Source organism: Caenorhabditis elegans, chromosome X (genome assembly GCF_000002985.6).
Source record: "Caenorhabditis elegans chromosome X".
In the NCBI taxonomy this organism is placed as follows: Eukaryota; Metazoa; Nematoda; class Chromadorea; order Rhabditida; family Rhabditidae; genus Caenorhabditis; species Caenorhabditis elegans.
The window spans coordinates 7,218,096-7,244,248 of record NC_003284.9 but is presented as its reverse complement, the minus strand read 5'-3'; the positions used below and the strand labels follow the sequence as shown (position 1 = coordinate 7,244,248).

Sequence of the window (26,153 nt, the reverse complement as noted above, 5' to 3'; positions counted from 1 at the left end):
CAAATGTTGTATTCAAAGTCTTTTTTTTCTTTCGTACTTTTCTTTGCATTAGTTGTTGCCAGATCTTCTATTTTTATCTTAAGAGTCAAAAATCTTTGATTGATACGAGTAGGGCAGAAAAGACACGAAGAGTGGAAAATGTTCACTAGTTGCCTCATCCATTATCAGAGTCGGTCCAGTCTTTGTTTACTGCTGCGATCCCTTCTAACACCTGATTGTTCCCTCTACCAGTGACCTTTTTTTGACAATTCTTTTGTCTGTGTGATTGAATCGCATTGCACTTCCAAATTAGAACACACAAAACGCCAAGGGGGAGACGAATCATTTGTTGCAAAACCAACTTGTGTCCATTTCTGCATCTTGATCGGAAACCACAATCGTTCGAAGAATTTTGCTTTCAGTTGATTGTTTTTTTGCGTTGCTTCTTCCAAACGCCCACTTTTATATCTATCAATCAAATCGTTCAATCTAAAGTTTTATTATCATCAGTAGTCGGATTTTTTCCCGCTTTGTTTTCGGCAATCTTTGGCGGTTGTCTTGGAAATGCCTGCGCACAAAAAAATTTACTTGTGATGAAGATTGGGTGAGGAAACTTTATTTAGAATATATGAAGTGTTTTGATAGATTGAGGAATATCTGTGTTGAGGAGTTATTTCATTAAAACAAAATTGATGATTCAAATGGTTATCATAGAAACATTCAAATTGAAACATCATTCATTTTTTAAATTTCTCACAGTAAAATTCACCATTAATACGGTTTCCGACTGCCTAACATTCTGCAACAATTCCCTGAAAACAGAACGAATTGTCGATTTTTAATAACTGATTTTTGTTTATTTTTATTTAATTTTTATAACCCCTCCGCAAACTGTCAAAATTTATCACCAAAGAATAAAGTCGATTTTCAAAATTATATAGGGCTATTCCGTCATATTCAAAATGACCTTCTTATTTTTCTTCTCAGTGTTTTTTCCTCATTTTCCCTCCTGGGCGCTCGACCTCTGACACTCACAACGATCGCGCGCGCGCCCCGTCGCCTTCACTCCTTTTCTTCCTCGTCGCCTCACAGTTCCGTCTCACTCCAAAGGGTGCCTCCTGCAACAAGCACGAAATTTTAGCATTCATTCGCGGTGTTGGCGCTCGGCGGCCTGATCGCTCAACATGGCGGGCTTGGACACGTAGATGTATGTGAGAATCAATTTTATTTCCGTTTTTCTCTCTTTCTATCAATATCGTATTTGGCCCGCCGCCCCCCTTCACCTCGTTTCTCTTCTTGATCGACTTCTCTCGTTCCTCGTCTCCTGTTATTTCAATTTCAACATTATTTCTACACCCACACTCTCCATACCGAGTGTCTTCTCTCTTTTTGTTATCATTGCCATCAAGCCAAACGAACTCTTCAATCTGATATTTGAACAACTGATCTGATCGCTATTTCTGCTCTTTTCAGGGGGAATGGCGGATGTTGCTACCAAAATCCCAGATGCAAGTAGGTTCACCACTGATGTTGATATTACACGTTGTAGGGAATACCACTTTCAACAAATTTTTTGTTTCAGACTGGGTGCGTCTCGAAATTGAGCCAGTTCAAGTGAGCCATGATCAGGACGCCACTCTAAACTTTGCCACCGTCCAATCAGTGGTCCCAGGAGCACATGGACTCTACTACAGAGATGATGGAGAGAGAAAAGCTCTCCTGTAAGTGATGTAGTCCTTGCAAAGTGTCACTTCCGATACCCGTCATTTTAAACGGTTCACTGGGTTACCAATTAGGAGAAACCGCCACCTGCCGTAGTCAATTTAGTCATTATATTCTCGACCGTTTGTTCTCAGATCAACACAAAAGAATTGCGCGCGCCATCGTTCCATCAAAATGAAAAATGACTGTGTATATATGTCTTATCAAAGTTTACAATTCTTTTTAACCCTAACCCTAACACCAGGTGAAACGTGAATTGTCTAATTCAAAGTGATAGGTCAACGTAAACAATTTTCCCAAAAATCAGTTGATAATCCGAAACCGGTTTAGAACATGCATGTACATGTTTACAAATAGACAATCCGCGCAGAAATATGATTATATTAGAACAACATTTGCTGCTTTCCCATTGTCGATTAGCATTATCCAAATCCAAAGTTCCAGTCAGTCAGTCAACAAAACGTTTAACATTTTTCTATTTCAAGGTTCGACAACAACACCGGCAAGGTGTACCCACCTCCAAACGGATGGGATTCAGTGCCGATTTTTATCCATTTAGGTGAGAGACGACTTGTCGATACGAGAGAAAACATTAATTGGAAAACAAGAACCATAAATTTGCGACGGTGTCTAAGTTTTTCTTTCTTGCAGCACACGGATCACGCCACGGAACCCATTTTGCCGACTATTCGAAGGCCAATGACGCCTTTGAAAAGAACATTTCAGCTGTGCAGAAGCTTTTCGGTAATTGGTTCTATTTGGTTTACGTGGAATTTGGGGTTAAAAAGACCTATATTCGCAAAATCGTTTAGGAATGAGTATCATGCATGGGGCAAATCCAAACATGAAGCCCATTTCAAAAAAAAAAACGAATTTTCCGTTAACAGTGAAAATTTTCTTTATTGCCCCAATAGTTGCCACTATTTTCCAGAGCTGGCAATTTAAAATGGATTACTGTATAAAATTTGTTTAATGTTCTACCAATTCAAAATATTGGTTTTAATATTCTTGAAATTTTGACATATTTGACTGAGTAACATAAAAATCTGATCATCAAGCCAAAGTAGTATTTCGTGTTTTTTTAAGTGCATAGCTTTGTAACAGTTTTGAAGTACCAGCTAATTTTTTTCCTGCTCAATCAAAACACGATCGCAGCTGTGTAAACTGTGAAATCTCCAAATGCTTCAAAAGCGATCTGACATTTTTTGTCCAATTCAAACTTGTAAACATGTTGTCGGTCTCCGAGTGGTACATTTGTGACAAATTTGACCGGCGAAATTGAAACAAACAGAGAATTTGCATTATTTTAGCTGCCGCGGGACTTGGTGGAAGGTCACAAAAGGTGTATGCAGCTGGAAAGACCCGTGCTCGTAGTACTTCAAAGAAAAATCAGCCAAGAAGCCAGTTTGATGCTCAGCCTGAAAATGTGAATATCAGCGAGGAGAGCGAGGGAAGAGACTCCGAAAAGGAAAAGAACGACCGACAGCTGGAAAAGCTGAGAAACCGAAATGATGAGCTGAAAATTAGGTAATAACCCTAATTTCTCAATATGTTTAAATTTTTTTTTAATTTTTCAACTTAACAGAGTGAAAGAATACAAATCCGACTTGTCAGCCGCTCAACTTAAAGTCAAAAATCTTGAGAAAAAGTTGGAATCCGCCCAATCGGCTGATTCTGAAGAGAAATTCGTTCGAATTGATTCGGAAATCGACGAGAAACGATCCCAGGATCACGATGAAGAAATCAAGTATGATAATCAAAATGCACATTTCACGTTATTATTTAATTAGTTCTTTCAGCAACTTGCACAATGTCATTGAAGAGCTTCGAAACAAGTTGGCCACTGTTGAATCGAAAAATAAGGATCTTGAGACCAAATTCTCCGAGAATCAAGATTATTTGAAGAACGCAAAAGACAAGTAAAACATTTAAAAGTTCAAGAGTTAATCGGAAAAAAAATTATTTTAGGGTAACATTCTTAGAGAATCAACTCAACTCCGACGCTCATGAAGAAGTGAAGAGTACCGCCGTCAGAGCACTAGAGGTTAAACTCGGCTTGGCCAACAATTCAATTCGTCAAGCTGAGGCTGAGAAGCAACAGCTCCAGGAGGCTAACTGGTACGCGAACGAACGTGTCGGCAAGTTGGAACAGGAGAACGGATATTTGAAGGGAATCACTGAACAATTGAAGTAAGGCATTGAAATGACAAGCAATTTTTAATTTAGGGTTTTCTTTCAGGGCCAGAGCAGACACCTCACACGCTGAAAAAATGCTGAAGGACAGCGAGAAGCGTGTCTGGGAGATCAACGAAGAGAAGAGCAAGCTGGAGTGGCGTCTCGGTGAGCTCTCCCAATGGTGGAACGATGCAAAGTGGAAGGTCGGCGAGTTGGAATCCTCTGTTGCCCTACAGAGAAATTTGCTTGACACGGCAAACTCGAAGATTCAAAGCCTTAATGATCAGTGAGTTTTCTTTGGAGTTGGGGTCAGAGCAATACGAGATTGAATGTTTCATGAATTTAAAATATCAAAAACGGCGCTTGTAAATCATTTCATTACATAAAAATAAAAACGAAAAATTGCATGAACATCTTTGATCACTTTCTAGAATTACCCAAAAAAGGACTTTATAAAAATCAAAAACTGAATAAATTTTCAAAATAACAGATAGGAAACTTTAAAGAATTTTTTCATATTTCATTTTTAGGTTAATACAGGAAGTGAGGTAAGGAATACAGATTTTATTGAACTACTTGTAACTTAACGTCTGGAAAGCAATGCACTTTATATTTTTTTTTCTGAAATTTGCGGAGTAGTTGAATTGAAAACAATACTAACTATGTTTTGTTTTTCTTATTTAATTTTTAAAAATTGAAACGAGTGTACAGTGTATTTGACGGTGTGAATATAGTGTTCCTCATCCAAAGCAATATTTCATTCGAAATCGAAATTCCAATAATTTAGGAGTCACTCCAGCACCATGACCATTCCCACCGACGGATTCACCATTAGCCAAAGCAACCAAGGAACTTGGAACCTTGCCAAGTAAGTTATACCAGTGGTTCTCTTGATATCACTATTCCAAGTATTTGCAGCGGAAGTAACCAGCCATGTTTCACCGGAGCCATCCCATCCATCCCACTTGTCTCAGCCCTGCCATTCGCCGGAGCCAATCCATTCATTTTTGGGGGAGCTAACGAAGGAAGAAATGTAACGTTGACCATTTCGAACACAGAGCAGGAAGTTTACTTGACGGTAAGTTTTTTTTTGCCAAATAGGTCTTCATTTGATTTTTCAGGGAAGTTTTATCAACTGGAAATGCACATTGAAATGCGAGAAACTGGTTAGCGGCAAGAAAGGAGTCACGGTCAATTTGACGCGTGGAAGGTAACAACATTCAAATTCAAAACACAAATTTCAAGTAATAATTTTAGACACGAGTTCCGATTCATGATCAATGGCGAATGGGCGACGTCGAGCGACTATCAACAGGTGCCAAACGGTTTGGGCGGACAGAATAACATTATTTTTGTCGAATAATAATTATTCCCTTGATCACTTAAATTGAATTATTTTTTCTTACCTGTCAACTTTGTTTCCATTTACTTCTCCTCATTTTTTGTATCTTTATTTCTTGTTTGTATTACATACCACTCCATTCAAACTTATGCAGTTAACCACTCTATTCACTAGATTGTGTTTAGAAAATTGTGAAGATTCTGAATTTTTTCGGGACTTTTGGCATTGCCATGATGTGAATGAATATTTTCGGTTAATATTAATTCAGATTTCAAATAACTTTTGTTCAATATGTAAAGTTTTTTTACTTAATTTTTAATAATTGGTTGTTTTTTCTCAATTTTCCGAATTAAATTTTTCAATAGAAGATGTTACATCGATGCTCGAGAGTATTGTCACAATTTTTGGTAGGTACTTTGCAGTGGTTTTGTTTCACGTTGACAACTACCCTCAATACATAATATGGCGTTTTATGAAAAAATTATAAAGAAGTTAACATATACTTTCGGGCACAATTTTTGCAGTACTCTAACTATGTACTTGATTGAAATCTCAGCAATCAAGTAAGGAGCAAATAATTCAATTAATAAGTTCCATCCTCTTTTATTTAAAATAGTGTTTTTGCGCATTAATTGATTAACTTTAGAAAAAAATCAACAAACAAACAAATTTGGAAAATGTAAAAGTTTGTTGAAGATCTAATTTTTTCCAAGATAAATTAATTAATTTACAGAAAAGTTTTTTGTCCTATATCTTTTATTTAAATGTTTTTTTTTTCAAAAAGTTAAAATCAAAATATTCAAAAATATTATGAAAATGTGCTATTCAAACTGACGTCCTACACGTTTTCAAAAATTTCAAACTTTAAAACACATTTCCATATTCACCACTAGAAAAATATATATTTTTTTAAAGTAATCAGGTGTTAGTACTTGGAGTCTAAAATTTGCAAAATTGAAAGACTTGAGATAAAAATGAAAATGACGAATAATTGAGAATGTGCAAGAAATATTTTAATTAAAGGCTTCGCATGTGTGCTGAGTGTTTTCAATGTGTTCCATCTTTGTGTGTGGCTTATTTTTCAACAAATTTTTTTTCGACATTTGTTTTTTTTTCGCAGAAAAATAATATGAAAGTTTTGCATTAAAAAATGTGTTGATCAAAAATCTTTTCAAAAGGTAAAAAGGCAACTTTATTTTTGTCTGATATATAACATTTTGAAACACCTGCAAATGAAAACGCAGTCAAATTCCCATTGCACAATGTCTATTCGATTGCTGACAAAAATATACTTTCAGTATTCAAATTAACGTTAATGGCTCTTTTTGTTTGTTTACACTCCCAAAAAAACATTGTGTTCGTTCGAACCAACTGTAATAGGTATGAGCCTATTTCAATAATTATATTTTTGTTTAATTCCAGCAACAATAGTTTTTTATTTGGTGACACGATACATAATTTGTTTGTTAATCTGGTATTTTTGGAGTTTATTCCAATTTTGATTTCGCGCAATCAATGCAGTGAAATAAACTTTGTAAAATAGAAAAAAAGACTCTGGAAAGCTTGGTGATTATGTTCATAGCTAAAAATATCACAAGTAGGTTGATGTTTATGTCTAGATTGAGAATTAAATTATCTTGATAAAATCCACCATTTTTTAAAAACATTTTTCTCAACTTGAATATTGTCTAAATTATAAATTTTTAGTTAAATGTTCTATTTTTCTACTTTTCAATATAATTTGTAAAAATGTATTTTCCAAATTCTCTTGTTTTAGAAAATCCCCAAATCATTCAATTTTCAAATAACTCGGAAAAACTCAAAGTTTTATTACGCGGAGATCAACCTTCCTTCTATCTTCCTGTCTTCTCATGTAACTTCTTATCCCGTATCCCTTTTTATCACTTTTTCTGACTGTTTTCTACTGGCTCATCACAACGTTGCGTGAGCCTTTGGCCGATAGAGGTTAACTGTGTAAAGCATGTTCGGCAACTTCGGGAAAGATGGATGCCGATGAGAGCAGGAACAGATGGCATTCGACGGCAATGAAATAGCAGATGGCGGTATGAGAGTCTTTTGAACCTCATCCTCGTCGGCTACCACTTTCTTTCTTTTCACAACATTTTTTTGCCATACTCTCCGATGGCCGGAAAACAATTGTTGTGTAATATCCAGCGTTTGCGTGAGCCACCGAGTCTTGTGTCAATTCGAGTAGAGGAAAAAAGTGAAGAGAAATAAATTACCCATGTGTCAATTGTCGTTGGTCAAAGAACTAGACTGAAGAAACAAGAAAACGACCCAGAACCAGGAAATAACACGAGAAATGATGAACCTGTTATTTAGAGGAAGAAGAACCGTTCGAAATTGTTGCTCAAAGAGACAAAAAATAGTCTGAAAATGGTGCATTCCATTATGAGACTTTTCAAAAATCTCTCGGACACATTGTTGCAGTCTAAAAGTAACGTGGGTGAACGCAGAAAAAATCTTCAATTTTTCCATATGGATGTGTCGGCTGGATAAAAAGCAGGGCTACATGTAGATATGCATAACAAGTGAAGTCTAACAAGTTGTTTTTGGCGATAAATGCTGAATCGCAAGCCACTCACAAACTAATTATTTTATGGAAGTACAGAAAAAAAATTATTCAATGCCACGAGATTTGAGAAGAAATCAAAATTTTAAAAATTGGACTTTTGCACACCTTTCAATTTTTTGTGTGTTTTTTTTTAAGTGGAAAATCTAACGAGTAACTGAAAGTAAATATCTTTTCGAACAATTGAAATGAGAAAGTGTATAAGTATTGAAAAATCTTTTTTTTTAACTTTGATTACTTTTGCTTCTCGAGTTAATAATGGGTAAATTTACAGATTTGTCATAACATACAACTTGTGCTTGTTTCAAGCAAAATGTTTGAAACTTAATAATTTTTGGCAATCGAACCAATCGAGAATTACCTTTTTCAGTTTTGCACACCCCACTTTAATAGTATTTTTTCACCTCGGCACATCTTGAAATTGTAGTAATAATAATTCAGTACAGAAATAAAAGAAAAAGGTTAAGTTTGTTGTGAATTATACATTTTTACATAGGACACAAAAGAAATAAAATCCCCCGAAGATTAATAATGGTGCGTTTATTAATAGAGGTTATAATGTTTTTTTTCAACAGCGCATAACTGTGTGTGTGTTTCAATTTTTTTTTTAATTTTGTAGCGAGGCAATTGAAAATATTTATTCAGATAGTATTATTTTCCAAAATGAAAGGATGAAACCGTGGGGAGGAGGCGTGAAAATAGATAATCCTTGTTGTGATTAGTGGCACATTCAAATATATTCGATAAGCCGTATTTGGGACAATGGTTGCCAAGACGACGAATACCTGAATTTTATCCAAATCTGAACGAATATTTGGCAGTGTTATTTTTACCTTGATACTTATCAACCTGAAGCTAAAGTAATCTGTTTTTGTTCATATCCAGGCTCAACATATTTTTTTTCTTCTGGAAATCTGTCGTTATAAGTTTTCATTTTCATTGTTCATTTCTTGTAATCAAAATAATCAGAACTGATGTTCAAAAACCACTTCTTTATTTTCTACCAAGTTATTCATCATTATCTTTCACAAAGTCTTAGAAGACATTTGAAAGGTTCTGAGAGATTTTATAGGTTCTGATATCAAATCCATTCAGCACTTATCAACTGTTGACAAACAGTTTTTCATTTATTTGCCACGTCAATTCAAGTATATCCACGATTTGATATATCTTTCCAGCACGCACAGCCCACACAACCACCATGCACAGCGCAGAAACCAAACCGTTTCCTGCTCGAACTCTGCATCTCTTTGTCTCTCGCATTTCAATTGTCTTCCGCCTTTCTTTCTCAATTCAGTAAGTTCATTTGCCGAGTATTTATGAATGGGAAGAAAGGGGAGAAGGAAGGACGGGCGCCGCGGATGATGGCAGAAGGCCCCTCGCGGACCTCATGCTCTTTCTCAATTCCCGAGACACTAGGCAAGATGCGGAGTCGTAGATCCGACTGGCAAACAACTTTCTTCTCTATCCAATGTGTTTTGTGTGCGTATGTGGCAGTTGGCAAGAAGGCAAAAAAAACGCGCGGCGCCCTCCGCGGCACACTAAACCGAGAAACCGAGTGAAATGGGAGAAGAAAGTGTGTTACAAATCGGGAAGCAATAAGAAAGAGAGCAAGAAAGTGAGCTTCAGTAGTAACATGTTTGTATGTTCTTGCTTGTACGTGGCCTTCTCCCGATTGATGGTCATTGCAAAAAACGGTGTGCAGTCGCGAAGTGTTTGGGGTCACGTACACACCTGTAGAAAGGCAATCAAAAGTACAAGGACAGAACTGTAACTTAATATTCTACCGGAAAGTGTGTCAGGGCAACGTGCACGGCATCAAATCACAATTGGATAGATGCCGTTTCTCCACAGCCGTTATCTGACCTCGCGCACTTTGTAAACAGTTGAAGGAAAATAGAAAGAGGAAAACGACTGTTGGTCAGATGTTATACATCTTTCAGTTTCTATCACTATTTGGGTAGTAAGGTCAACAGCTGCTTCCGGTCAAGTCAACTGGAATTGCTGAAGAGTTTACTTTTTACAATATCAAAGGAAAACTGCAGATGAACGACAGACTTGTCTGAAAACTGAAATGACTTGGTTTTCAATTCCTTATTTAGTCTCATAATGCTCCGTGAGCACGAATTAAGGATCTAACACAATTCGCAAGTCAGAAAACGGCTTAATTTCGAGTCGCTCTGTTGTGCCCGGCTTCGTTAGCGATGTGTGGATCGTACATTCACAATACAATTACTGCAAAACTCCTGGATACATCGCCAACTGACTGTCCCTAGATTTCGATTATCCTGTGTAAATTGTTTTTTGGTGACACTATTTGCAAAAATCAACATTTTAAGAACATTTTTTTCCATGATTTCATAGTATTTCAATTTATCACATTTGATAGATGATTCACCGAATCAGAAACAAAATACATTTTTGTTTCACACTGACAACAATCAGAAGACCAGTGCCACGTCATTACAGCCCTATGTTTCGTTGTCCAATATTACACCGAGAATTGTGTGACTTTTTGTGCGGATCAAGTTACCCTCGGGAGAAAAGAGAATGGCATGATGATGCAAATCTGAAACTGAGACCAAGTGACAATGTGCATTCTTGTGCAGATTGAGGGTAAAATAATCTGAGTGAAACGACATACTTCAACACTTCAACATCTGGAATTGTATTGAAGAACTCTAGATAAGAATAGCGTTATCAGCAATGATGTACATCTGTAAACAAGCCATTGTTGTCAGGCCTCTAGGCTTTCAGAAGTGATCGTTTGATTTTTTTTTTTGTAGAAAGTCTACTATGTAAATTGGCAGCAATCTTAGTCAGAACAATGCAAATCGAAAAATCTAGATGACGTTCCGTAAAAAGAGCCAAAAAATTAATCTTCTCTATTTCTCTCATTTTTTTGAATAAATTTCTTTTGGGACGTAAAGAACAATAAAATATGCATTGTGTGTGTTCTCGACCCTTCTCTTCCACACTTCCAAACATCCAACGCTTCCAAAGAAAAAGTGACTGTGGTCGCTCGATGCCCTCTTTTGATGCAGTATTGATAGAGAAATGATACAATGGTAGAGTGAGAAACGTGAGGTTCGTCACAGAAAAAACACAGTTCGCGGCAATCAAAGATAACCCCAAAACCAGTGATCTTTTGACGCAAACATCTCGGGTGAGAAGTTGCTTCTTGGAACTAGAGTCTAAGAAACCGAAACCGAAACTTAATCAAACATGCTGTTTGTAAAACACTCCCTCGAGCTTGCTCATGAATAATTCAATTTCTCGGCACAGAAAAATATGGATATGAAAGGACGGAAGGAAGAAAAAAGAGCTGGAGCTGTGGAGATAGTTGGGAGACAATTAGTAGAGTGCTTCACAGCAAAAGTTTGCCTAATTGGATTTTTATTTCTCGTGGGAACTTGCACAATACTCTAATTAATATTATAGAAATCAAAGTATCAACGAAGTGTAAAGAACTACCGACCTATTTGGTTCACCGGCGGAATGTAAACAAATTCCACCCTTACCCTGTAGACAAATGGACCTTCCAAGCAATCTCTTTTTTTTTGGAAAAAATATACTTTGAATTTGAACAAAACGCCATTAGGATCATCTTTCAGTCGAATTCATAAATCCAAAATCCAAAATCCTGCTCAGACCCACAAACACCAACAAGTGTCTCATCTTTATCATAATCCTCTCACACTGCGCGCGTCAACAACAATTTGGCGGGTGTCGGTTCTATTCACAATTACCAAATGTGTCTGCGTATCTCACTCTTGCACACTATCGCACTATGCACAGTCTGTTTTCGAACGTCGACTCATAATCGGTTCAGTGGCGGGAAAGGGGCGGCGGGGTCTTTTTCGTCGCTTCGACTCGCACTCTCCACAATTCCACAACTCTCTCGCCCCATCGTCTCTGAGTCTGTTCACGAAAAAACATCCATCGTTATTTAGGGGCGGGGCAATAGCAAGATGCTGCGAGAGGCCTACTCGACCTCACTTCACTGTGTCCAAGCGCAAGAAGGAATGTCGGTTTCCCCAGACGTGATCGCCAAAATTGAGGAGGGCTATGCCAAGCTCCAGGTATGTTCTATCTTTACTTGTTATCATTTCCTTATTCAACACATATCATTTTCAGGCTGCCCCAGAGTGCCACTCTCTTCTTAAGAAGTACTTGACCAAGGAGGTTGTTGACCAACTCAAGGACAAGAAGACCAAGCTCGGAGCTAACCTTCTCGACGTCATTCAATCCGGAGTTGCCAACTTGGACTCAGGAGTCGGAGTCTACGCCCCAGATGCCGAGGCCTACACTCTCTTCAAGCCACTCTTCGACCCCCTGATCCAGGTATCGATTTGCCTCATCATGACGCTCTTTTCACAATCAAATGCCATTTACATGATAGTCAAGAAGGCAAATAATGATGAATAAGAGAAATTCCAATGCTATAGTAGGGAAATAGACTAGAAAACAAGGAAAAAAGACGCGGCGCAATTTCAAATGGGATTACTAGCGTATTGAGTGACCGAAACTAGCACATAAACGCAATGGCCTCGCTCCCAAAGTAACTAACTCTATTTGCGGTTCACGTCGCGCCAACAGTTATTAAAAATGACCATCTGCCGATTCGCAAACACTTTGACGTCAGTCGATGAACAATTAAAAAGAACAATTCATTTTTCAGGACTACCACAACGGATTCGCTCCAGATGCCAAGCAGCCAAACACCGACCTCGGAGAGGGAAAGACTTCTGCTCTCGTTGATCTTGACCCAGAAGGAAAGTTCATCAACTCCACCAGAATCCGTTGCGGACGTTCCCTCCAAGGATACCCATTCAACCCATGCCTTTCTGAGGCCAACTACCTCGAGATGGAATCCAAGGTCAAGGCTATCTTTGACAACATCACTGACCCAGAGCTCGCTGGAAAGTACTTCCCTCTGGATGGAATGACCAAGGAAATCCAAGATCAACTCATCAAGGATCACTTCCTCTTCAAGGAGGGAGACAGGTAAGATAACACTAATTGGTTCGAGTGTTCCTACAACATAAATGTTCTTCAGATTCCTTCAAGCCGCCAACGCTTGCCGTTATTGGCCAAAGGGACGTGGAATCTTCCACAACAACCAGAAGACCTTCCTTATCTGGTGCAACGAGGAGGACCATCTCCGTATCATCTCCATGCAAGAGGGAGGAAACGTCGGACAAGTCTTGGAGCGTCTCATCAAGGGAGTCAAGACCATCGAGAAACAAGCTCCATTCTCCCGTGACGACCGTCTCGGATGGCTCACCTTCTGCCCATCCAACTTGGGAACCACCGTCCGCGCCTCCGTCCACATCCGCCTTCCAAAGATCTCGGCCAAGCCAGACTTCAAGTCTATCTGCGATGGACTCAAGCTTCAAATCCGTGGTATCCACGGAGAACACTCCGAGTCTGAGGGAGGAGTTTACGACATCTCCAACAAGGCTCGTCTTGGACTCACCGAGTTCGAGGCCGTCAAGCAAATGTACGACGGAATTGCCCACCTCATCGCCCTCGAGAAGGCTGCTTAAATTATCAACCGGACACCTGGCTGCTGGCTGCTCTACACAATCTTCTCTAAATTCATCTCAATTTGTTAACTTTAATTCTCTTCTTCTTTCTGTGTATGATTACTTGGCTAGTGTAAAATTTTGTATTACGCTCCTGTGTATACCTACTTTCTCGTTTCAATAAAGTAATGTATACACAAACAAAGTGCTGAGCCAAAAAGTTGACGAGAAAATAGAGATGGATCTGAAGGATTTCTGGACACCCACACAAAGATTTTGCATCATACTTGGCAAGTGACGCTGCATTCAAAATTTCGAAATTGTCCCGCTGCGCTGGCCTTGGTCTCATACTGACAACAACAAACCGAGTATTTCTCTCGCATGTTCGAAACAGAAGAGTGATTGTTTATCTCTTTTGCAAAAAAAGAAAAAGTTGTGAAAATTGATGGTTGTTCCGAGAGAGAATTAAATAGAGGAGAACTCTGTAAATAACCGGTTGCAGGCAATTTTTCGAACAACGGTCAACGAGTAGTGATTGATTTTTTTAGTATTCTACGTGGAGAGGGGGATGTTTCAAAAATGAATTGAGATAACTGTGTAGAATTTTAGAGTGGTGACTTAACAGTCTTCAATTTTTGAAAGGTTTGCTTTAAAACTCAAATGTATTGGCCCGCAAAAGACGTGTTTAACATTTTCTTTTGAGATAAAAATGTTTTTATTATAGCTCAGAACTTCAGATTTAATAATCAAAATTGCCATTATAGAGCAGTTACAATTTCAACTATTCTGGAATAGATTTTAAACACCTTGTATGTTTCTTACTAGTTTCAAACCAGTCTAAGGAAGATAAATAATTGAAATTTCGAACTTTGTTTTACTTCTGTAGGTTGTGTTTCATGATGTTGAAAGCACATCAACAATTTTTTTAGCGTTACTGATGAAAATCCTTAATTTGCTTTCACGGATAGAACTTTCAAAACCCATTTGTCGGCACTTCTATACTTGATTTTCTGCTACTTTTCGTGACACAATTTAAAAATCTGACTTCGAAATTTCTTTAATTAGTTTGAAGCACTTCTCAAATTTTCGAAGAAAATTATTACAATCTTTCAATAAAATGTTCCTGAAACCGAGAGTTAAATTCATGTTGTGGTAAGTAGGAAAGGAAACAATTTGTGTGTATTTATTTTTTTCGAGCTTCCTCACACATTTCCTCTTTTTTTTTGGAATTTTCACCATTATTTAGTCGTTGAGGGACTATTCTCAAGCATGCGAAAACCCATCAAAATTTATCTTCAAACTGAAAGAATTGCATGGCAACGTACGTCATCTGATGGTTTAATTTAATGCGAATTTCCGGGGGTTTCACACTGATTTCCAGTTTTTGACTTCCTTTCGCACCTCTCCGCGCCATCCGCAAACTCATACTGTTTTGTTTTCAAAGAATTGAAAAATGTTTGAACTCTTGTAAATCCCTTGTTTGGAATGAATCTGGGAACAGACGAACTTGTCGTTTGAGTTTTAATTGTTTGATTTAGGATATGAGAAAAGTTGTCGCGGGAAGTTTATTGTTCAAAAAACGGAATGAAAAACTCAGAAGTTTAAATAACAAATTCAACAATTTATATCTCATGTCAGTCAAATTCGAACAAGATGCGGGAATCAGAATACAGTACACCAGAAATCTTATCAAGGGCGAAAAATAATAATGAGAACAGTTTTTTTTAAGTTTCTTGAAAACCTAATGAAGCGATCAAAAGATTTGTGGGAAATGTTTTTTTGGTTGAACTCATTTTCAGGAAAATTTTTAAAAATTTTTACAAAAAAATTTAAATGGTTTTTACTGAATATTAAAAATAATGATAATAAAAAAAAATAATTTAAAAAAATAATAAAAATAATATGCTCAAAAGTGTTTTTTATATCTAAACGCTCGAATGGGAAAAATTAACTGGCCAACATAATGAAAAATAAAAATTATGGTAGTCAAACATGAGATATAAAAAACGCTTAGCAGCGGACCCAGAAATAATCAAAATAAAATGAAATATTGTATTCAAATTAACAATATCAAAGTTTCTAATAAAGTTATATTGTGAAATAGTTTACAATTCTGACATAAAAATGAAAAACAATTTCTATGATGTTTTACGGCTTAACATTGAACAATTGATCTAAAAAATTTTAGACGGTTACTTTTTAAACAACATTTTAAAAACAAATCGAAAAACTCGAGTTATGAGTTCTCAAAGTTAAACCACGTGATACATGGATAGATTTACCAAAAAACGCTTGACTAACAAATTGGATGATGTGTAACTTAAAAATAAACTGTTTTTCGAGAATAAGTTTTAGCAATAAAATCATATTTATGCTACTTTTAATATCTACACTTAAATTATTTTATTTTTCAAAAAGACACATGTTCATTTCATAACGTTGTCACAATATATTGCTTGAGAACATAAAGTGATCAAATTTTTCTGAACAACGTTTCAAATTCAAAGTGGAACAGACGAATGGTCTCAGTTCTTCCCAAAATAGGTGAAATGCTCAAAAAGATAAAACAGTGTAATTTTATGAAATACATAATGTGTGCCTGCAGCTGCAATGTTTTTTTTAAACATTTCTCTAATTGAATTGATCATGTTATTTAAATGTATAACATTATTTTGAAAGTTAGTTGCCATAACCATGTCCAGTAATAAGATTACTAAAACCAAATATCAAACAGTAATAAACTTGAAAAATCAACAAAATTTTCAAATTATAGTTGTTCAAATCATACGGATTTTTATCTACGCGCATAAAACCCTTATAAGTAAGGTTGTAAGGTTTTAGTTTTTTGAGCCATTGATGACGAATAATTGTAGTCAAATCAAATGTTCCAATGAAACACATTTAATTTTGCACACTATATGAGAGTTGCGTACCTCAAGTATTTTTGCGACAAGCAATGAATGTACTTTTCAATTTTGTGCAGTTTTAGCAATAATCATGTCACAGTTATTTGAATTGAAATGCAAGAAAACCTAAAAATGATAGCTAGAAAATTATAATTGCGTTCCTATTAGTGTTGCAATCATGATGACCGCCTGAAAAAAGTAATTAAAAAATACGGTAAACTAAAGTTATTAAATTTAAAAAAAAACCAAACAAATTACTTACAAAAAAATAAACCTTGAAAATCTAAAAAAGAAATTGTTGTTGTCTTCTTCATACCCATTCAAAATTTTAATGGTTTTCAAGTATTTTATTCCTATAGTTTTTATTTCAGAGTTGCATTGTAATGATTCCAATATCTTTTTTACATTCATCTTTAGCTGGATAGGGTCAGAAGCTTTTTCAAGTCTCAACAATTTTTGAGTTTCTTAAAACATTTTCCTGTAAATTTCAGTATGTAAGCGGAGAAGCGCAAGTGTCTAAACAATTATATGTATGTGGTTCAACATCAGAATGGTCAGATATCGTTTGAGAAATATCAACAATAAAATTTTAAATTCTTGAAAACCAAAAAAAAACAATTTAGCAAACTTTTTTTTTCCGTTTAATGATTTTTCAAACAAAAACAATTTGTGAGGTCCAATACGCAATTTTTTCTAAAGATTCTCAAAAATTAATTTATCTTCACTGTTAAAACACCGTAATTGTGCCTCAAATATTAAAAAAAAAATCTATAAATAGATGGAGAATTTTCTCTGGTTGGCTATTATGGGCGATTTTAAGTGAACACAAACAAAATTCGTGTAAGTGTTGTGATTCTGCTTTTAAATTTTTTAAAAGTTTGTTTTATGGAATAGGAAATGCAGTTTTTCTTTAACAAAATGTTTTTATGGGAGCTAGTCTGACTTGTGTATCGTAAATTGAATTCGTATATACAATTATCAAGAGGCATGAAAACTTGATCAAAGAGAAACAGTTTGAAAGACAGCAAATATTTACAAAGTATCGATACTGTCTCTCAAAGAACTTCAAAACCCTATTATTTGTCAAGCTTTTGGAACTGTTACAAATTAAAGATTAAAGCGCAAATCGTCATGAGGTCAATGATTTGTTTGCAAATGTGTTTTTCAATGCATTAGTTCATATTCAATGTATTTTATTGAATTCTTTCTTACAAAACAAGTCATGAAAAATAAGTAAGAGATTCTGAAAAGGAAGACAAATTGGCAACACACAGACAAAATGAGTAACAAATGAATATCGCATAAATATTTTTAAATAGAGGTGATTTTCATTTTTGAGATACATTAGTTTGGAACTTAGAACAGTGAAACTGGCGAAATCATATTAAGTACAGTAGCTCATGAGGTTATCATCAAGTGAAACATTTCCAAATCAACAACAAATGCTGCTGAAAACAATTATCCGTAATGGTTGGGAGGGGTTTGATTTAAAAGCTAGATTCGAGTACTGGGATGTTAGTGGATATAGATTTATAGAAAGATGAGGGTGCAAATAGAAGATATTCAGTTTCTACAAGTTTGTTCAGAGGGAAAGTTAAGTGACAACAAAATGGGGGGTTATCCGTGGTTACAGTGTCCGGCACCACCACACCCTTAACAATGAAATGAGGTATGCATTCCGGGAGAAAGAAACATCAAGAATCAATTTCGAGTACAAAAATGGAAAAAAAAAGTGACTAGAGTATTTAATAATGAGACACATCGGGTAGTTGACTGAGATTTAGTGACGAGAGCGATTAGAAAAAACACCAACGGGAAGAGCAGAACGAAAATGCATGGCTGACTTAGAAAAGTGATTGAGCAATTGAAAAGAGACTCTGAGAACGTAAGGAAGAAAAATTGGTTAATGGATAACGATATTCAATGTCTAATCAACAATAAAACATATGTAACTAAATTCACAGGGGTGATCGTGATCTTTCTCGGGATGGTGACCTTTCTACTGAGCTCGACGACGATCGTTCTCTTGAGAACCGCTGCTGGAATGGTTTAATTGGTGACAGCGACATTTCCATTCTTGTTTTCAAGTCGGAGAAGTTCTTTGTCGAATCTTCACGTAATCGATTCACACTGCTCGTCATTCCGGTTTGAAGTTGCACAAGGGTGTAGATGGAGTTTAATGCAGTCTCCAAGCTCCTCTCAAGTTTACCAACACGGGAGTCAATATACGTTAGTGCCTGAAAATTCGAACATTAAATATTAATTTTTCTGTAGATTTTGAAGCAAATTCATTCAGCTACTCCAAGATTCTCATCAAGCCGGCTTGGAAAATACCTTTAACTACACATCACAGAAGCATTTTCCTACCTACCTGCTCAACTCTTGGAGTAGCTGCTTGTTGGGCCTTGAGCTCACAGATGGCATTTGAGATGACTCGGAGTTCATTATGAAGAGAACTAGCATTGACCGGTTGTTCTGGAGCTGGCTTCTCTTCAACTGGAGCTGCTACAAGTGGAGGTGGATAACCATGGCTCATTGTCATATGAATCGGGAGATGAGAACCTGGAAGATTTTAGAATATATTTAATTGTCTAGTTTAATTAGATTTCATTTTATGCCATGCACCCCTGTTTTCTCTATGAACATATCATCATTCTCATAATCGTCAACTCAACTCATTCTTCTTAACCGTCTCACATCCCCACATTTTGTCAATGTGGAATGAAAGGCAAGCAGTAATGTGTTTTGTCGAGCAACTGTCGGCACATTGGACAGATATCAACTGTCGCGCCCATCGCCCAATCCACTATCTATTTACGTGCCATATGTTCTAGGCAATATCCCTGCTTTCCGCGGACCCATTTTCTCTTGTACACTGTCTTGCTCTTCTGTGCCTGTCGGATAAAGCAAAGTAGTGTGATTTTGTTTCGCATTGTACACAGAATGATGGGCTTAGAGATAGTTCAGGCACAACAGATCATTGATCGTCAGCTTAGATAATATTTTGTTTAAAAATTGTGATCGTTACTAGGGTTTCACTGTGTGGGTTAGAAAATATACCAAGAAAGCTGTGTTGCCTACCGAGACCATAGGCCAATTTCAATCTCTATTCCACCACCCTGTAATCATATTGCTCGTGCATTTGTAACGAATGGGTGCGTGCCGGTTTCCCGGTTTTCGGTCGGTCCCTGGCGGCTTCAAGAGCACTTGCCTATCGATCCTAAAAGAGAGGGGCAGGCAGGCATGGCAAAAGCTCTCCTATTACAAGATATGGTCTGTGTGGATTAAAACGGACAGACGTCGCCCCGCGCGCTCAACCGCCTGGTAATAGTACTCCCTAGGGGTGTTTCAGAGAGAACATGCAATGTAAGGAGAAGGAGAAGCCACGGCTTCTGTGTTTGTATGCCAACATTGGGTGTGTGTGTGTGTGTGTTTGACTGGCAACCGACGGAGGCCAATATAGATGACATTGTAGATGAGTTTGTGGGCAACGGCGCCTACCAGAAAACCCTTTTCTTTTCCCCGTCTCAGTCCCATTTAGAGTTGAAAACTGACGACGACATTTTCTGTCTGTGTGTACACATGGTTGTCGGGTGCTCTCATGTGTCAAATAAGGGAAATTGAAATTTTGAAACCAGCTCTCGTCAGGGTTTGGCAGTTTGGCAGTTGTCGGTCACAACAATACAGAAATGAGCTCATGCAGAGTTTGAAAATAGTTGGTGATGTTGGATTAGATAGAAAAATCAGATGCGGAACAAGACGTTTTAGACAGAAATAAAATCAAAACTCACTCTTCCTAACAAGCGTTCCACATTCCTTGCAATGAAGCATCTTCGGTGGAGATGGACACGAGTCACCACTTGATGTACTTGGATCACTCTCAGGAGACAGTTCCCGTTGAGGACTGCATCCCTTTTGAGTGTCTGTGGAATCCGGAGTTCCATCGCCTCGCTGTCCGGAAGCATTTGTAGCGGCCACAATCATTGCTGCCAACGTTGCTTCCCCACCGACCTAAAGTAGAAATCGAGATAAAAATTAATAGAGTTTTTAGTTTAAAAGTACCGTGCTGATATTGGCAATTGCCATTGGTGGTGGACTGTCTTGCTCAAAGTCGTCGGAATGATCGGATTGTACTGGAAAACAAGAGAAATCAGTATTTTTATAACTCTGATAATAGTCTGACATGAAACAATTAAAATTTAGGACTTCTATTTTTCTTAAATAAAAAGTAGTCGGTAGTGGTGATTTTGTATAAAATGTATAATATTGAAATTAAGCACTCCAAATTTTTTCCAGATTTTCAAAAAAATTTCAGTCAAAGTTTCGATAGAAAAATTGAAAAGTTTCACCAGGTTAATGAAAAAAAATGTCAACATTTTTTTGAAATGTTTCGAAATCCCATCTTTGAACCATAGTTACAATTAGTAAATTTTGCAATATTATTGTACGGTTAAACATTGTTTCAATTTTCAATTTTTCGTTTTCTAATCCTCTCATCAAAGATTTTTCCATCTGCCATGACACGTCTGCTGCCCGTCTGTTCTCACTGTATTCCCTGTTTCATAAGAGTATTCCCTGTTTTATCCTCTTTTCACCAGATGCGCAAAAGATTACCATTTGAGGCCATAAATCATCAATGTTACACCGCGAAGTAAAGTAGGAAAGTGAGACCGTTCATTTCTATGTATTGAATGTAATCCCCACGTATTACTCTTGTCTTTGGTTGCTCCTAGTTTCCTATTCAGAACTCGTGTGCATTTACATTTATATACAAGAGAATCGACCAACGGGCTTCGCTATTATAGCCACCTGTCTGCCCGCAACCTAAATGACCTGCTGTCCTTCCGGGGGTGGAAGGAAAAGAAATAGGAAAGGCTTATGCTTTTGGTTTTGTGCCGGTTGAGTTGAGTTTGTGCATGAGCGTCGTTGTCGTCGTGGAAAGGCAATTTTGTGCGACAAAAGAAAGCGGTTGTCGTCGACTGTTCAGTCCATATATAGAATAGAAGGAGAGAAGAAGCAACACACTTGGTTGGAGCTTCAACATCATTCACTTTCACAGAAAAAGCACAAGACACATACACAGGAGAACAGAAAGGAGACGAAGTGTACACACAATTCCATCGTTTTTTTCCCTTTCTTTTCCGTCGTCGTCGTCGTCCCTTCATTTCCAATCTGGAGAATGGTGCGCGGTGAATTTTTGGTGCTTGAAAAATGCACACTACCCCCTCAACAAAGAAAACCGGCGATTGGTTAAGACAGGCGAAGCGTTTTCCAGAGTATGAGGACTTTTTGTGCAATGGTGCCCAAACGCAAACAGTAGTGTGCCGCGGGGCCTTCCCACTCTTGGTCCCTTTTTTCCACGCGCTTGCAATTTTGCTTGTGCTTTGTCAGTCGGGCAGTCCGTTGCTTTTCTCATCCCTTCGCCGGAGGGGACGGACAGAAGCGACGTACATTGAAAATCGATGCGAGCACGCATGAGCACACAGATGGAGTTGCTCGATAGAAACGATGATGGACCTCCTTGCCCAACGGCGGTCCTGTGTTTTCAAAACCGACTTCTGGATATATATGGACACGACACACACCGACATACAAAGTTTTGCGCAGTTTTCTTGACTGCAGTCCACTCCTCTTCCACCCGTCCGTCACAGCTCACTATCAATTCCGTATGAAGAATATTAAAGAAAGTGAAGAGGCTGAGAAATGAGAAGACTGGTTTCGAAGTGGTCTTGTAGAATAACTCAAAAACTCAAAAACTTCAAAATTCACAAACTGACAGCTGTGTTCTAACCATTTTTCATCAGTTCTGTCAGTCAAAAGAAATGGGAAGAGAACAACGGTATTACAGTAAACTAAGATGGGCGACTAGATGAATGACCCTATCCTTCCCTCGGAACAGGTTAAGATCACTTTACACTTCTCCACACTGTCGTTTTCTTGTCTTTGGCGTCCCGACAGGCAATGAAGGAACGCCACATGGCAGTTGCTGCACATAAAAGTTTATGCGAGGAGTTGAATTGAGTTGAATTCAAAAAAAAAAAGAAAACAAGATGGTTCTTAGAATCCTTAGTTTGACAGTTCTAGTTTCAAAGATAAGATTTTATAAGAACAATGAGAATGAAAATAAAGAGAATTAGAAATGAAAGTATATAGGAAACAAAGTTTAACTCGTACGTTCTATTCTCAATTAAAAAAAAACTAATAAAACTAACCCGTGTCTGGAGAAATACTAAGCTCTCCTTTCAGCTCACGAACTACTTGCTGGAGTTGTTGGTGATTCAAGCTCAACGTTGATCCAAAATCAAAACCAAGGCTGATAAGAACAGACCTAAAAAAAGGTTTTTGTTAAACACTTTAAGAATGTGAAAATGATTAAAATTACCTACCTGTCACTTTCAGATGAAGCATCTTTTGGCAAAAGGCACATCTCCTCAGGTGTCTCTGAGACTCCCACGGATGGAGCGATCGTCTCCAGAATCTCTTTGATATCTTTTGGCGTAGGTCTAGATCTTGGTGTCACTGTATGTGTTGCCACAATCTTCGAAACAACTGGTGTCGGTGCTGATTTGGCGATTAAATTGTAGTCCGGATCTTCGAGTTCCATTTTAATCGTCCTCAGATTGTTGTTCACTGCATGATTGTTGTTGTTGTTATTATGACCGTTGCTACTCGCTAATGCACTAGATACTGTGATTACGGATGGTGTTGCAGTGGAGGTAGTTGGTGTTGATCCGTTTGTTGTTGGACCATTATCTTTGGTTACTATTTTTGGTGCTTTCTTTACAATAATATCATCTTTTGCTATTGCTTCGTTCTGCTCTTTTTTGTGATGTTTTAATATGTGTTTTGTTAAATTTCCTGGAAAATAATTGTTTTAATTTTATCAATCTAATCAAAAACTAACCTTTTAACCTACTGGATTTGCCACAAAATTTACAGACATAAGGTTTTAATGCTGTATGTACTGATCGATGCTCTGCTAAGTTGGACCGAAACCGAAAAGCTTTCCCGCATGTTTCACATATGAATGCCTGAAATTATTAATTCATAAAAAAGATTATACTTTGCTATGGGTATATGAAACCGGTCTGATCCTAGCTGAATATCTTGTTCGCGGATTATATAAGACATGAAGTCTCAATTTTTAATTTGTATTACAAGTCTATCAAGAACTGTAGTCCTAATCCCTAATCTCTTTCAAATACTTTTACATATGTCACACACAGGCACACATTCAATGACGTCATCCTTTTATCTTGTTCGTTTGATTGTTCTCACAACCAGCTTCTGCTCTTTTTCTATGGTTTTGTGGTTTTGCGATTTCAGATTGGTTTCAAATGAATCAAATCAGAAAAATGTGGGTCTGCGCGTACACACTGCGCACACAGAATCGAAATTGATTGAAAAATTTATTGCGCCCTTCTCTGGTACTCTCTATTGTGCATGCTTTTTCCAATGGGTTTCTACAGCTTTTCGAGTAAACGGAAAGGAAGGGGATAGGCAGCCATAAACAATCAACACTGGTCGGTTTTCATTACCGTCCGGCAGCAGCAGGCTGGGCTCCTTGAAAACGAGGAGGGCATGATGGTTCTAGTGTGTTTGCGTGGAGCACAGAAACGCAACACACGGATGATTAAATTTGCGTGGAATGGCAGCCACACGTTATTTCCCCGCATTTTCGTCTATTTCTGCTCATTCTATACTGACGGTCAAATGAGCATGATATATGGCTTTATTAGACGCGTCTTTCTTATCATCTTGATTTTGTCTACTTACTCGATCCATTCCCACTGGTGCATCGGTTGACTTCAATGAGAGGAGTACAGACTGAAAATGGAAATGGAACGTGAGAAAGAGTAAGCGGCGAAAAAGACAAGATAGTTCAACTGGAAAAAAACTAGGCGGAATATATCGCTAGAGCGGAAAATACCCCGTGCACCGACAAAAAGGAACAAGTAGATGACAGAGCAGCGCGACAAGATGCCGGAGGAGGAGCGAGGGACAAAGTTTCCGATGGCAAAATAGTAAGCAATGTGGGCGAGACGGACGGAAAACGATGCGATTCACCAAAGCATCTGGCCCCTATCTTTCTCCCACAAAACACAAAACTACCATTGAACCATCTGGGTGAAAATGAAAATGCGACTGCGATCAGATTATATATCGGAAGATGCGATGTTGTACAGTAAATGGATGAGATGACATTTTCGCAAAGATCAGGAAAAAGAGTGAACCGGAAAACCCCGCTGGTCCAGAGGTCAGGTGCCTTGCTGCGCTGGTCGTCTTATTTTCGATGAGAGAAAACAGGCAAGTATGTAGGAGAGGAAAATGAGCACACACCTCGTAAACAACTAGGTCCCGCCAATTCTGGAAGCAGTTAGCGGTGCACACCACTACTCTATGATCGAATGTCAACAGAACCACTACAGAAAAATCTAAAAAGCTTAGTGTCTTGCTTATATGTATCTATGTAATATTCTTAAGATTTTATTGTTTTGGTAAAATGTATCGTAATTAAAAATATCTCATTATATCTCATACCGGCTTCTGATGTCTTAGTTCAATCAAGGGGTTCTTCAAAAGTACATTCTTGTGGCAAAGCAGCTGAATAAGATTAGAAAGCGAGATCGAGCATGAGCAAAGGTGTGGTTTCCGTTGTCAAGGTCTACGTCCTAACTATTTCCTTTTTCTGTGCAGTTCACACAAGTGATTAATCTGGTGCACTTTCTGATAGTAGGATCAAAACTAAATGAGCTACCAGTCTACATAATAACATACTTAAAATTCTAATCTTGTCAGATAAACCGTGGATGCAATGAATATTTGAAAGTATAAATCAAATATTTAAAACTTAAGGTCAAAAAAGAGTATAAAACTCAATAAAACACTGAAAGACGGTACTACAGAGTGCATTTGTTAGATTCTTATGATAATATCTTATCTACCAAAGCGAACTATGCGCGCCAACTGCTGCAGTGTAACTGTAGAACTGTCCAATCGCTAACGAAACATACCGCCTGGCCTCTCTACTGGGCGAAATACGGTATGGGTGGGCAACTGTTGTGCAGTATCGTATAGGCTCATAAACTTTTGTGTTGCACAATCGAATGGAATACACAATCGAATGGAATACGACAGATATGGTTTATGGAACAAAATACTCTCTGATCTTCTAATACAATTATAATATGACTCTCGCTACTGGGAAAACTACTCTAACTTGATGTTCTAGAATTGTACTTATATTCATCAAAGTGCGCTGCCTATCTGATGCGAGATTTTCATAATCGAAAAGTTAGCGCACAAAAATAGAAAATGAGCGAATTTGGCCTATTGGATCAGATAGCGACAAATAAGACAATAAAAACACATAAAAATGATGCAAAACTGTGACTCACTTTATCGGTATGAAACATTTGCTGATGTTGTTGCAAGAGTTTTGTACTTGAAAATGACTTCGGACACTGAGGACATGTCAGACTCTCTTCTGTCATCAGAATCGTTGCTTGTACTAGCGGTGATACGCACACAGACATCCAGGATGGTCAACGACTCTGTTTTCTTTAACGTCAGCTTTTCTTCAACCTGTGCCAACGTTGATGTTTTGTGAATAACGATTTAGTGAGTATGATTGGAGTGAAGAGAGGGACCCTGTCCACAAAATAGATGGGTGCCAGGAAAAGGTAAAACGTGCTCCTGGTAGAAGGAGACGATGAAAAGGACGGACGGAGGGGGGAGGAGAGTGCCGACCGATCGGACAGGACGGGCGCACAGAGAGAGGGGTGGGGCTCCGAGCTATTCCTAAGGGGTGGAGCGACAGAAAACGCCGGAGCCGGAGAGAGCTCAACTCGTGGACGTGGAGGGCACGGAGCTCTACAGTGAATAGAAGGGTGACCACGTCTTCTTTT

General features: G+C 37.8%; 3 protein-coding genes and 7 non-coding genes across 17 annotated transcripts; 6 read left to right on the top strand and 4 right to left on the bottom strand.

The window, feature by feature from the left end:
• Positions 1-1,265: 1,265 nt before the first annotated feature.
• Positions 1,266-5,583, top strand: F46H5.7 (AMPK1_CBM domain-containing protein; the record flags this gene model as incomplete). Of its 3 annotated transcripts, NM_001373351.1 has the most annotated exons (14): positions 1,266-1,491; positions 1,562-1,700; positions 2,187-2,260; positions 2,353-2,445; positions 3,012-3,228; positions 3,287-3,448; positions 3,501-3,620; positions 3,670-3,891; positions 3,941-4,162; positions 4,407-4,424; positions 4,664-4,744; positions 4,795-4,954; positions 4,998-5,086; positions 5,134-5,583. In NM_001373351.1, the coding sequence occupies 14 exons, from the start codon at positions 1,458-1,460 to the stop codon at positions 5,237-5,239; spliced, it is 1,737 nt and encodes a 578-aa protein (NP_001360046.1). The 3 variants fall into 3 exon arrangements, with proteins under 3 accessions (NP_001360046.1, NP_741829.1, NP_741830.1); NM_171719.9 differs by lacking the exon at positions 4,407-4,424 and having other exon boundaries at positions 1,453-1,491; NM_171958.8 differs by lacking the exon at positions 4,407-4,424 and having other exon boundaries at positions 1,458-1,491; positions 4,786-4,954; positions 5,134-5,239.
• A 3-nt stretch (positions 5,584-5,586) lies between these two features.
• On the top strand, positions 5,587-13,544 carry F46H5.3 (putative arginine kinase F46H5.3; the record flags this gene model as incomplete). 2 transcript variants are annotated; one of them, NM_001381019.3, is made up of 5 exons in its annotated part: positions 5,587-5,625; positions 11,765-11,893; positions 11,949-12,155; positions 12,493-12,818; positions 12,871-13,544. In NM_001381019.3, 5 exons carry the CDS (start codon positions 5,587-5,589, stop codon positions 13,358-13,360), a joined length of 1,191 nt encoding a protein of 396 aa, NP_001367861.1. The 2 variants fall into 2 exon arrangements, with proteins under 2 accessions (NP_001367861.1, NP_001367862.1); NM_001381020.1 differs by lacking the exon at positions 5,587-5,625 and having other exon boundaries at positions 11,678-11,893; positions 12,871-13,360.
• Positions 7,204-7,347, bottom strand: F46H5.9. Its single transcript, NR_071465.1, has one exon. It is a non-coding gene; the product is annotated as an Unclassified non-coding RNA F46H5.9 (non-coding RNA).
• A 3,877-nt stretch (positions 13,545-17,421) lies between the features above and the next one.
• syd-9 (Zinc finger protein syd-9) lies at positions 17,422-26,152 on the bottom strand (the record flags this gene model as incomplete). Of its 5 annotated transcripts, none has more annotated exons than NM_001375059.2 (9): positions 17,424-18,482; positions 18,617-18,807; positions 20,037-20,256; positions 20,308-20,378; positions 22,458-22,573; positions 22,632-23,103; positions 23,150-23,276; positions 24,022-24,072; positions 25,644-25,979. In NM_001375059.2, 9 exons carry the CDS (start codon positions 25,779-25,781, stop codon positions 18,204-18,206), a joined length of 1,665 nt encoding a protein of 554 aa, NP_001362162.1. The 5 variants fall into 5 exon arrangements, with proteins under 5 accessions (NP_001379833.1, NP_001362162.1, NP_509214.2 ...); NM_076812.7 differs by having other exon boundaries at positions 18,466-18,482; positions 18,661-18,807; positions 25,644-25,781; NM_001392799.1 differs by lacking the exon at positions 24,022-24,072 and having other exon boundaries at positions 17,422-18,482; positions 18,661-18,807; positions 25,644-26,152.
• Positions 19,467-19,661, top strand: ZK867.4. The gene has a single exon (NR_071464.1). It is a non-coding gene; the product is annotated as an Unclassified non-coding RNA ZK867.4 (non-coding RNA).
• On the top strand, positions 21,047-21,186 carry ZK867.12. The gene has a single exon (NR_071463.1). It is a non-coding gene; the product is annotated as an Unclassified non-coding RNA ZK867.12 (non-coding RNA).
• On the bottom strand, positions 21,501-21,759 carry ZK867.14. The gene has a single exon (NR_071461.1). It is a non-coding gene; the product is annotated as an Unclassified non-coding RNA ZK867.14 (non-coding RNA).
• Positions 21,543-21,759, top strand: ZK867.16. The gene has a single exon (NR_071462.1). It is a non-coding gene; the product is annotated as an Unclassified non-coding RNA ZK867.16 (non-coding RNA).
• Positions 23,674-23,890, bottom strand: ZK867.6. The gene has a single exon (NR_071460.1). It is a non-coding gene; the product is annotated as an Unclassified non-coding RNA ZK867.6 (non-coding RNA).
• On the top strand, positions 23,692-23,905 carry ZK867.21. The gene has a single exon (NR_071459.1). It is a non-coding gene; the product is annotated as an Unclassified non-coding RNA ZK867.21 (non-coding RNA).
• Position 26,153: the final 1 nt, after the last annotated feature.